A 13,277-nucleotide genomic window follows, 5' to 3' on the forward strand; every position below is an offset into this window, starting at 1 on the left:
CAAGCTCCCAGGTGATGAGGCAGCTGCTGTCTGGGAATGGAACTTTGAGTAGAAAGCTTTAGGCTCTGGAGAAAGCGAGATCTAAATTAAGACATTAAAAGTTGACTCTAGGATCCAGATTCTTTCTTTTTCATCTCAACTCTCACATTCACCTTCTCCTTTTTATAAGGTAGCAACTCTAACTCTTAGTGCAGGAAAATAGAAACTCCTTTTCACTCCCTTTCATGAAGTGCTTAGAAACCAAAAAGATGAAGAAGCTTGAACAGTGAGAGTCGCCAAGACTCAATGTTTAAATCTGCTTGGAGGAGGGGTAGAAAATGAAATGTCAAATGTAGTTGATGGCACAGTTCTGCAGGATGGTGGAAAGTGAAGTGCAGTCAGTGACAGGATAGACTCTAAAGGCCATATGAGTGAGAAGGAAGTAGAATTCCAAAGTGAGCAGGAACGGGGGTGGCAGTGTGGGGTTGGGAAGAGTCAGCTAGATCAGATAATGAGCTATTAGATAAGACCCAAAATGAGCATGGGAGCTACTCTTTATAACTCTCCCCTTTGCGTTATTGTTGCAACTCAAACAGTACAAAGTAACCATCTAAACAGGGGAATAAAATATAAAACTATATCTTATGTTTGCTCAAGACATGGCAAATCCAAATCTGAAATACTGAAAGATTGACGGATATGCTCAAAAGAAGCTACAGTGAGATCAGATGTTGTCCAGAGGCAGGAAACCAAAGAGATTAAAAAAAGTGGGGTGGGCTTCCCTGGTGGTGCAGTGGTTGAGAATCCGCCTGCGGATGCAGGGGACACGGGTTCGTGCCCCGGTCCGGGAAGATCCCACATGCCGCGGAGCAGCTAGGCCTGTGAGCCATGGCCTCTGAGCCTGCGCGTCCGGAGCCTGTGCTTCGCAAAGGGAGAGACCACAGCAGTGAGAGCCCATGTACCACCCCCCCCCCCAAAAAAAAAAAAGCGGGGTGGGGGGTGGTGAGGGGAGGCTTTTGAATGAAGATAGAAATAAGAGCATCAGAACTCCTGTCTAGAAAGAAAGGGTTGAGAGAAGAGCTTTGTTAGCTGAATGCCGTGAACATAGTGAATACATCTAAACAAATAAAAAGCAGTGCTATTTCCCAGGAACATCTATACCGCTCTTCCATATACCTTGGGGTTTTTTATGCTGTAGGGATCTTGCCAAGCCCTGTTGCTTTTGCAGATGTTAGAATGACTTATGTGCATCTCGTTTTCTCTCTAGTGAATTTCTCCTCTTCCTTCAAGACTCACCTCTAAAGACTAATCTGCTTTCGCCTAAACCCTCCTGTAGGGAGTTAGGTGCACTTCACCCCAGTTCCCTGGCTTCCACAGCGTTTTCTACCTGCCTTTGCCTCTGTGATTTACATCCTTGTCTCTTTCTCTAGCCTGACTTTTCTTTGTGGGAAGGAACTGTGCTTTCGTAATTTTTGCATTTCCCCAGCTGAGAGGCTGAAACGTGCTCTAAGCTCAGTTTATGCTAGTCGAAAGGGAAAAAAATGGAATGAATGAATGAAAAAATTAAAAGAGGATTGGATTTTCAACAGTGATTCTGAAATGGGCAGAATGAAAGAGGATTTGATTTGTTTTGACAAGAAAATACTATTAGAAAGTTGCAAAAGCATTCATTTCAAAGTGTTTATGTTTTATTTTTAAGTACTTTACCTTGTTGGTTAGGGTAAAATCATTCTAATATGTATGACAAGTGGCTAAATTAGCATTGGATTTTAGTGACTTTTCAGAGTTATATTGGGTTATGGACACCTCTGTCTCATGAAGTGGGGATGGCCAGACTCTTCAGCAAGTAGAGATAGAGTCTTCCAGGAGACACAATGATCAGAATGCCATGGCTTTTGCTGGAGAACTGTTTTCAAAATGTAAATCAGAGTGTGATAAGAAGTACAAATGAATATGTTGTGAACTGTATATAAATAAAAGTATTTCAGGATAAAGCAGTAACCAGGAAAGTCTTCTTAGAAGAGGTACATTTTCAAATAGTGTTTGGAAGACGTTATAGTCAACGTGTGGTAGGGACCGTGGTTGAGGGCATTGGATGATGAGAACCTTAACTGAGAAGATGTTGATATGAGAATATGTATACAGTTGATTGAAAGGAGAGGGCATGGCAGTCATGATCTGTGAGAACAGATGAAAATAATCTTGCTCTATCAAGTGCGACTCATGACAGACTTGAGCAACATAGCCCTATACATTTTCCTTCTCTGCATACCTATGAAGAAGCATTTTATTTGACATAATTTGGTATTAGTTTGACTTTTGTAAGTTATACAGTTATTACAAAGGATTTCCAAAATTTGATTTTATTAACACTTTTTAAACTATTCCTCTGTGTGTGTGTGTGTGTGTGTGTGTGTACACTAAACTAAACCTAAACTACACAAGTACTTACTTGGAGGCTTCAGTGGAAATATCATCCTGGAAATTTAATGTGAACAAAGGTCCTGACTTATAGAGTTGATTGTCAATAGATTCAAAGCAAAGCTACGCATAACTTACTCTAAACTTCGTTTTATAACTGACAGTGTGTTAAATTTGAATTCTACGAAATTTACTTTTTCACCGGAAATTTAGGTGGCAGTGATTATCTTTTTCTAATCATTCAAAATTTGGGATTTAAATTTCTTCCTTAGTCTCGTGAATATTAACAATGTGCCATAAAAAGGCTATGTGAATCACAGCAAATGAAGCAGATTCTTAGAGGAACAGAGGAATAAGAGAACATTTATTAAGATATATTAGGTATCAGGTAACACGTTAGGCAGCTTACTAATACACATTCTATGAGATATTTGTATTCTCAGATATTATTTCTCATTAGGAAAACAAATGCCACAATAACAAGGATTTAACAGGAAAAAATTAATGAAGGCTCTGTATGCAGAGTTGTGGGCAGGGCTTAGGCGAACCACAAGGATGGGGGACACCCAGGCATGAATCGTGGTACCACAGCCTGGTGAGGACCAGAGCCTGGTAGTAGAGCTGTATGAAAGGACACAGGCGCCATCACTGTGAGGCAGAGTACTCAGGGGATGAGTGGGGTTGAAGAGGGGGTAATACATACTTAAATCCACTTCTCACCCTCTGACTTCCTGTCCATGTCTTCTACTGGCCAAATTCAAGTAGAACCCAGGAGCCAAGAGAGCCTGAAGTAACTCAGGATATAGAGTTGAGCCTTTTGGAACATAGAGTATGGCAGCAAGTGGCTGAGAAGATAATGAAGAATATTTAACACAATATTCTTTCTCAAATTTTCAAATAAAGACTTTGGTAAACCGTATTTTTTTACATCATCTTCTTAGTCATTGTTTAGTTGTTGAAGACAAATGTATAGGCAAGTTCCTAAGGAACACCTAAACGTCTGACTGAGCATGCTATGGTTACTAAACCAGCTTTGAGTTTCCTAGCAGCCAAGGAAAACAGGAGACCATATGGTTTACATAGCTCTCGATGACTGTTTGGAAGCATTATAATTTATCGTTCTTGAAGCAGGAATTATTAGTGAAAACTTAACACAGAATTCCCAATATAGGAACAATGAGCAACTTACTATAGCAGTTTCATTAAAAGTATGTAAACATATGCGTTTAAATGTTTCTTATATTAGCCTTTGGTTTAAGTTGAAGTAATGGTGTTAAATTTTAGGTTTCGGTTTCTATTTGTCCATAAACTTTATCTTTTACTAATTTTTCCAAAAAGAAATTTTCATTCGTTAACCCATCTCTTTTTTCTTTTTGAAAATTAAAAAGACATCCCCAAGTATGATAAATAAAAACAATTAATATTTTATTTACTTGCAAAACTTGTTACTTTCATTTTGCTATTTAAATGTATGAACTAATGCATGCAGAGTGATTTATTATGAAAGTTTATCTTTCCTAGCATGCATATTTTAGGCTTGACTTTTAGATTAATCATATATCTATCTAAATTTATGAGCTATAAATAAACTAAAACATAGGTCCTCATTTTTATAAATTGGCTCAATATTTGTAGATGAAGACTTAAATAACTGATAGGTGGTACTGTACTTTCTCAAGTCTCCTTTGAGGTCTCCTTAAACATTCAGAATATAGTCTTGAAGATTAGCTACTTCTCTCCTAAATGACAACAAAAATAATGAAAGCATTATAGTGTTGAATTTATCACAAAGTCAATACAAAGATAGTTATATATGACCTTTACAAAAATAATCCGAGTTCAACTTTTCAAGAATCACCTTTTGTTTAGCCTAGGTACATCATGAACACCCTTTCACCCAAGTTTATATCACACATGTATGTTTGATGCAGGGAATTTAGGTTCCTGTATCTCTGATCCAAGTTATTGCCCAGGACAGGCCAGCTGAGGCTAGAGATAATTGATGAGTACATATTGGCAACATATTATATGCCAAGTATATTAGGTGACATTAGGAAAACACAGAAAAAGTATGAGACAGTTTTTGATTTAAAATTCTAGTTTGAGAATTAAGACCGAAAGTAGTAGAAACAGATCAAGGAGAACATACAGTAATTGGTAACTTATATGTTTAAGAAAGTTCAGAGAAGGGTGAGATAAATGGAGTATGTATAGTGGTTGGAATGACTTCCAAGAGGAGAGTGATTATGAACAGGACTTTGGTGAAAGGATAAAGTTTAAGTAACTAAGGAGGGGAGGAAAGAAAGAACAGTCCTGTAGGGGAAAATTTCTGATGGATTCAATGGCCGAGAAATATGAACAGACAGGTACTAGAACCTTGCTTCTTGAAGTATTCAGTGTATGGTTTTGGCATCAGTGTTAGAAATGTCATAACTTTGATTTCTCTCCTGACCTACCAAGTCAGTATCAGATCTCCTGATGATTTACCGGCACTTTAACTTTCCAGAGAGCCAGCAGTTGAGGACCCATGTTGAGGAGTGGGTTATAAGTGAGGTAGGTAAGTTATAGCCAGACTTGAGAGGGCCTTGACAGGGAGATGAGAGATGAATCAGCAGATATTCTGTAGAAATGTAAGGATTTTGTTGAATTAATGTCTAGGCTGCCTCACAAAGACAATGTGCCCTACACCATGCGTTTGGTCTATCTGTATAATAGTGAAACAATGAGTTTAATTAAAATGATCTTGTCAGTTTATCCACACATTAAATTTCCATTCCAAAAATTATTTTAATTTTAGTAAAAGGAAGTGGCAATTCCCTAAATTATCTTTTTTAAGACTTTTAAGGCTTTGTTTTGAAGTAGATTTTAAGTAAAACTCTGCTGCATCTGCCTCACATGCATCTCTGTAATTTCCAGGAGACCCTAATATGTGCATTGCCCTGAGGTAATGCTGCTACTTTCTCAGTACCTGGCAAAGCCTCTATGTCCTGAAACACAGGTGTTCCCTTTGAAATCTGAGCCTCGTGCATTTTCCTTGGAACTACAGTCTTTTCAAAGCAGGTGAAGCACAGAAGTTAAACACCTGAGGTAATTTCTGAGTTGTAAGGAATGTACTACTGTTGTTTTCCATAGTGCTTTTTATACCAGATGACTTTGTCACAGAAACCTCATACACTCTTTCAGCGTAGATTGAATGATTGATTAATTGATTTCATTGATGTCTATTTCTTTGTTATAGTTCTGATAATTCCCCCATCAGGGAGAAAAGAAGGTGGCTAAGATTTTATAATGAGGCATTATTTTTGGAATTTGAATCTGAAGTTTTGTGAACTGTCAAACGTGTTACTTCCATAGAAAAACAAATTCTTTCCTGGAGATCAAGTTATTGCTATTGTGAGGATAACACTGACAGCTTATTCCATAAGATTTGGGGATTGCACTTTCTGGTTTAAGTACAGTGATTTGGGAGGGATTTATGTTGTGACATATGATGGATATTTGCAAACCTGTTTTTCCAGAAGGTATGACAGGACAAGAATTATCTTTTAAAGGTAGTGTTTAGAAAGAGATAACTCTATATGTCTTTAATTTTCTTCAACTGCTTCTATATTCATGAGCTGGTTGAAAAATCCTGGTGTTCCTTTTAGCTGTGTAGAAAAATTATGTGTGGAAATCTGTGCTTTATTTCAAAGATTTTACCATTGGGTTTTCAGGACTAAGCTGAAGAGAGACCCATTTTGAACTTTTTACTGAGAATATCTTCCTGTCGTATTCAATTATGTTGACGTTTTACTGGGAAGTTTTATGGAAGGTTTTCAGTTGTATTTCTCTGTTTTGGACAATATTAAAACTTTCCCCAATAGAGGTGATTCGGAAACAGTTCTCCTCTAGACTCATAATTAGAAGATTTGAAACCTTCTTGGCTTTGCAGTCTTGAAAATCACAAATCAACTTTTTCTTCTTAGCTAAGAAATACCCTCTATTGTCATCAGAAATATTATTTTATGTTTGAAAGTTTTCATGGGATTCTACAAGCAATATGGGGCACTCTAGAAGAGACTGTAAGTACAAAATAATAGAATTTTAAAGCTAAAAGGAATTGAAGAGACTTACTTCAGCTTACTAATGTCAGAGACAAGGAAACAGAAGCCAAACTTGACATAATCAAAGAGATAAATTTGAAAGTACACAATTTAAATGGGAAAGAAGACTCTTCTAGGGTGTATCATGTATTTTAATTAACCTTAGTTTGAATAACTGGAACAAGTGCAAGCTTAGTTTTATCTCTGTCTATATAAAAAAAGGAAAGAAACACTTATCATTAATGACCTTGCTTGCATATGTCTAGAAGACATAGCCCTAAGGAAAGAGTATTTTCAATACTCAAAGGTATTTTCAATATATGGAAAGCTGGAATGGTATCATTACTTCTGACAGCCAGTGACTGTTCAGAACTGAGGTAGGCTTGGAGACATGAGGGTGGTTTTCTGTATGCTGATGTATATGTCTAAAAAGACAAATCTTTGTGGAATTCATTTTCAAATTTTATTGCAAATACTTACATAGTTTTTTAAAAAGAATTTCATTGTTATTTATCATTTTTAGTAGGAAGGTAAGAACAGAGCTTTCAGCCTAGATCGGGATTTCCAGCGTAACTGCATTTTCAACACCACTGTGTTTTGATGTTATTACTTTGCCAGAGAGCAATGCATATTTTAAAAGTCCCTATTAAATTGCAAATTGTGTCATGGACTGGTGTTAATTGCCATTTAATTAAGATACCTAATAGTAAGATAGTCAAAGACCTTTTTTTAAATTTTTTATTTATCTTGGAAATCCAGTAAAGCTGTATCAATTCTGCAAAAAGTTATAATGAATTAAAACATTATTTCTAGAGAATGGTAGAAAATCTTGCAATCCCATTTCTCCCTGATTAGAATGACACTGAACAGTTATTAAATTATGTGAGAGTTTCCAGTCAGGAGATTATTTCTCTGTGCATTTAAAGGTATCAGATCATGCTGGTCAATTTCCTGTTAAAATTTCTTTGTTTACTCATGTATTATTTCATTGCTGAACCTAACTATATAAAATAAACTACTTCACAGCTTCAGTGTCACCTAGCGTATTTCCTTTGGTAGACTCATTATCATGATACCTTCACCGAGAAGTGCATATCAATACCTTTGTGGATAAAGGGATTTCCATTATCTCCATCCCTACCTCTGATCTTTGAGGATCTATGTATGAAGAGTCTAATTACACAAATTTGCATCAAGCAGATAATATCACAAAACTTTACTTTATCTGCTTTAATGCAATCTAAAATAATAATAATTAATTTAAAAGTTCAGATTAATGTTGACTTTTATTTGAAAAATAGTCTACCGTTCACTTTAGTTTTTTATACTAATCTTTTTGAAACCTCAGTTTTAAGAAAATGGTCTTCAGACAAGTTCATAGTGACTAACATTGGCTTTCAACTGTTGTTTAATGTACTACAATAATAATTTTGACACTATAAATAGTCAGTGATTTCCAGGACATGAATTTTAAAATTATGTAAATCTGGAAAGAGCTATAAATTTACAATAGTCAAAAAATATATTTGAAAATACTTAATCCTTTTTAAGAGGGAAGCTATTCTCAATATCAAAGAGAAAGAGTCATATTACTAATGACTGTTTTTGCCTAATGTATAGGGATACAACTTCTGGTAAGCTAGCAATATTAACTCTATTAAAAGCTACAATCCTGAGTGATTTGCAACTGTCATTGACTGTTATTATAAAAGGATAACAAGTATTCTGGTAGGAATATGAATTGTGTATACCCACCATATTTCACAAACGATAGCAGTCAGTGGAATTTTCTGTACATGTCTAGCTGCATAATTTTTGATTTTTACAAACAGTATTTTAGTGCTAAAACTACTATATGTTTCTAGGTTTACTTTTGAAAGTTCTATGTCAAGGTTTAAGGTTTCTTATGGACACACACACAGGAAACGATAGAGCCACTATGGTGAATTGGTTGAAAAATGTCGCTGGAGACAAAGTATGTTAATAGTATTCTAAATGTTTCTTCTAGTAATAAAACTTAAGTTAAAGACTTTACTATGTTCTCAGAAGGAACAGCTTACTTATGTAGATGGAAAATAGAGTGGTTTTTATTTCTGCACACCTCAAGTACCCATTCTATAAAGAAATGGTAATTTTAAGTGTGGCTTGGCTTTAAATTAGTCCTGGGTGAATAGTTCAGAGAGAAAAAATGAAGCCGGTTAGGCCATCTTGACTTAATTTGCAATCTAGAATTTAAATAGAAATGTATAGAGAGTAACCTGCATTTAAATGGGATGGGTATGAATTATTGCCAGGCTTAAAACCTGAAATATTATGTTGTAGCATAAAAATATACATTCCATGCTGTTGTCATGTTAAATGATAGTATTTCTTACAGGACAGCTATATTTTCAGTGATTTGTTTAAAAAGAATGTCCTTGATTTGTATTATTGAACTTGCCCTATACACCAATGCTTGATTAGATTTTTCAAATAATTACTTTTAAAATTGTCACTAACTAATATTTATTAAATATTGATAGCAAATTTTAGTTGCATGCCCTCTGCCTCAGTTCTTATATTAAAATAATGTATGTCCCTATTTTAACATTATCATAGTTAATTTGATATGCTCCACCCCCCATTTTTAATGGATTAAATAGAAGACAAGTTATGCTATAAAACAACTTATCCATAATATATACTCAACAATTGATAAATCAGAGGGACCTGAGTTACCTTCTATCTCAACTGATACATTTTACAAATTAAAAAACATAGCTTAAAGCATTTGAATGATATGTCTTAGATTTTTTTTTCCAGTTTCTACACAACAGATATATAAACAAACTTTGGAAATACAGCATATTTATGAATTTGGAAATGGTTGTGTATCTTCTCTAAAAATGATCCATCTTCAATTTCGTAAGAAAAACTGACATATAAGGTTGTAGAATTGTGTGTAAAGCAAGACTAAATTGACCTTGAATAAGGGTCTTAAGGACTCTCTTGGTGGGGTTTCTTGCTCTGGGTCTCTCACTTGTTTGCAGTGACCTGGACTTGCAAACTCACAGATCTCTTGACTGGGCTAGGAAAACTCAAACAGTGGGAACTCCTCTTGCATCTCTGTCTGTCTCTGTGTGGTCTCTCCATCTTATTTTTTTCAGCTACCTATTTAGGGTAGCTGAACTCCTAATTTGTTGACTCAGGTCTTTTAAGATGTGTGTCCTTAAAAGAGAAAGAATCAGATAGAGTCTGTATTTCCTAACCTAGCTTGGGAAGTCTCAGCGCCATTCTGTTTGTTGGAAGGGAATCACTATCTAGCTTAAATTGAAGTGAAGGGGAGGGAATTCAACTCCACCCTTTGTGGGAGGAGTGTTTTAAAACCATCTCAGTGGTTTCAAGGTTTCAAGGCTTTTTTTTTTTCCATCTAGGAATGTTTACGTTTTTCTTCTGGTTCCCAGCTGCTCTTTGACTATGAGATTGCTATGTTGCTAGATTAGAAACCTATGGATAAGTATAGTTTCACTATGCTAATGACTAAAGTATTATATGAGAACCTGATTTCCAAGATTGAAAACAAAAATTTGATTGTCTCTTAAGGACAACTTACTTTCCAGGGGACTCTACTTGGGAACATGTTTGCTTTTGAGAGATGACCATCTCTCCAACCTTCTGAAAACAAAAGGAAATCAGCATCTTACTCATTTCTGGGACTTCAGCCAAATTCTTTGCTTCTTACCTAATTTATCTGGGGATATAATGACAGCAAGTTGAATTATGCCTTTGCATATTACATAATATGTAATTATAAAAATTAGGTCTAACTTAAGTCATGAATTTAATTAATAGTATGCTTGTATTTGGCAAATAAAGTGCTTACCTGATACATACTTATGGACGTCTGTATCACAGAATCAGTCATCTTGAACATTTGATATTAATTCAAAGTGAAATTCAAGTTTTTATGAAAACCGGATACTTTTGCTGCTGTTAATTTTTTAGTGGCATGTAAATACACTTTTTGTGTGTGTGTTTTTGCTAGATAATAAAGATGCACTATAACAAAAATTTACTTACCCTAATTTTGTATACATGTTACTTTTTGGCTTTGAAAGCATGATTTTATGTATTTCAGATCCCCAAGTGAATGAGGAGGAATGTTTAATATAAAAAAATTATATGAAGAGTGAAGAAACTTCCCTTCCCCACACATACTTTTTTTTTTTTTGGTGCTTCTTTCTAGTGTCTTGTCCATTTGGCCTATAGTCACGATTAGGTTCCTTCCATCCTTTAAAAATCAAAGAAAGTAAAATTCCCTCTAGAGCCTGGCATCAAATCTGTTTTGGCTTCTGTCCATCTTTCTTCTTCCTCTCTAAAGTATTAACAAAGTAACTCCCACTTGTCTCCTCCACTTTCTCTTACCAGTCACTTACTAACCTTCTGCGCTGTGATTTTCTGCCTAGGACAGATCTGAAATTGCTCGTAACAATGAATTAGTACCTAGCAGACCTCATCTTCCTTGACTTCTCTGTAACATTTGACCTTAATTGCCCACTCTCTTCTCCTGGAATCTCTTGTCCCGTCACTTTTAGAATTTAATCCTCTTTCAGTTTTCCATTAACCTTTCTGATTCCATTTTCCCAGGTTCATCTTACTAACTCATTGTTTTTTTCTCCCCTTCAATTTTGATAACCCCAGAATTTTCTTGGCATTTCTTTTCTAATTCTGTATCATCTTCCTGAAGAAATTCATCTCTGAGTGGATAACTTCAAAATCCATATCTTCAGAGTGTATTTCTTTCCCCAGAACCCCAGTCATCTATTTCCACGTTCTGCTTGACATATATACTGCATGTATCACAGACACCTCACACATCACCCTTGAAATATGCATTGAAGTGAATAGACATACACTTCTATTACAACAATCTATTTCTCTCTCTGTTTTTCTTTCTCACAGTTTGGTAACCCCATCAGTCTTCACCCTTTTTTTTGTTTTCCCCCTCACCACCTACCTTCAGTCATCCATCAACTTCTACGAATTTAAATTTCTAAACATTATTTCAGACTGTCTGCTTTTCTCCAGTCTCACTGCTATCACCTTAGGTTGTGTCCTCATTTTCTAGTTCCAGGACTATTTTTCTACCCTCTTAACATGCCCAGAATCCTGTAATTGTGCCAATATTGAGTCCAGTTCTATCCAACTCTTTGTTTTTACCACCACACTCACTATACTGCCTGATTTTCAAATTAACAAATTGAATATTAAACCCAGGACATATGAAATTATTTCAGTAATAATTTTATAATTTTAAATATCGCTTTATAAATTATTTTTAAAATATGAATTAATATTGTTGAATTTTGTACACAAAAATGCATTTCTATTTTATAGGATACAGATTCATTAACCATTCATGTATTGAGCAAATGTTTATTAACCACCTTGCCATATGGCAGACACAGATAATAGGCTGGAAGATACCAGCGTGAGTTAAATAACTGCCCCCGAGCAGCTCACAGTCCCATGAAAGTGACATAGACGAATACTAACACTGCTGTGTAATAGCTGCTAAACAAAGGAGCATAACAAAGCTTTAAGAGCCCAAAGTAGGAACTAGCTTACTTCTAAGAGCATTGAAAATGTGTCAAGAATGTATTACATAAAGCTGGATTGTGAAGTAAGAGTTAGAGCCTGTCTGACAAATAATTGGGAGAAGGAAGTCTTAGGCAGAGGAAACGATGCCAGCAAAAGCAAGGAATAACATGTTTTATGACAGGGAACAGTATACAGAGATTTGTTGGATGCGGTTAGAGGAATCACTTAAGCGTATTTTTGTCCACTTAGGTAATTCTAAACACTTGTAGAGCAGACTGGAGGGATGAGAGGTGGATGAAAGGAGATTAATTAGGAGGCTAGTGCAAAAATCTATATGAGAGATGGAGAGAACCCAGGCTAAGTTGCTGACTTTGCAAAGAAGAAGGGAGAAAACATAAGAACTGAGTAACACTAGATTCTAAAGAAATATCCAAACTTTCTATATACATTATCTGTTCGTGTCTGTATTTTGTTTTTGTTTTGAATTGTAGACATGGGATGTAGAACTGGAAAGATCTGCAGAATCCTGGGCTGAAACCTGTTTGTGGGAACATGGACCTGCAAGCATGCTTCCATCAATTGGACAGAATTTGGGAGCACATTGGGGAAGGTAGCTTAAAATACAACTTCTTGTTTCGGAAAACATAAGAGCTTGAAATGAAATACTTACTAATTCGTCATTGTAAGTTTTCAAAGGCTTAGTGCCTAGAAGGAAAACAAGCAGTCACACCAAGACAAATAAGAAAAAATAAATATCATACCAGAATGATCAGTAGTATTTTAAACTTATTTTTGTTTCAAGTAATTGATATATTAGTGATGTAAAGTGCAAAAATATTTGATATTAATAAGTTACACAAAACTGCCTCTCTACCAAACTTCATCAATCTTTTTGGCAATATTTGGTTTTATATTTTCTGCAGCCTTACTTGATTTTTGTGGTTATTTTCTTTCAAATAGATACAGGCCCCCAACATTTCATGTACAAGCATGGTATGATGAAGTCAAAGACTTTAGCTACCCATATGAACATGAATGCAACCCGTATTGTCCATTCAGATGTTCTGGTCCTGTATGTACTCATTATACACAGGTATGTTTGGGATATATTACACTTCATTCATTTAATTTGAGTTCATGTAAACTAACAAAGTTATTTTGTGTGTGTGTATGGGAGAACTTAGGATACTGAACATTTGCCTTCCTTATGTCATT

General features: G+C 35.4%; 1 protein-coding gene across 1 annotated transcript in view; it reads left to right on the forward strand.

The window, feature by feature from the left end:
• CRISPLD1 (cysteine rich secretory protein LCCL domain containing 1) overlaps positions 1–13,277 on the forward strand; it is a 45,168-nt gene that overhangs the window by 14,096 nt on the left and 17,795 nt on the right. The window contains exons 3-4 of the mRNA XM_059042842.2: positions 12,554–12,672; positions 13,023–13,155. Of these exons, the coding sequence (XP_058898825.1) occupies positions 12,554–12,672; positions 13,023–13,155 (252 nt within the window). The remainder of the gene's footprint in view (positions 1–12,553; positions 12,673–13,022; positions 13,156–13,277) is intronic.

The sequence above is a fragment of the Kogia breviceps genome, chromosome 17 (genome assembly GCF_026419965.1).
Source record: "Kogia breviceps isolate mKogBre1 chromosome 17, mKogBre1 haplotype 1, whole genome shotgun sequence".
In the NCBI taxonomy this organism is placed as follows: domain Eukaryota; kingdom Metazoa; phylum Chordata; class Mammalia; order Artiodactyla; family Physeteridae; genus Kogia; species Kogia breviceps.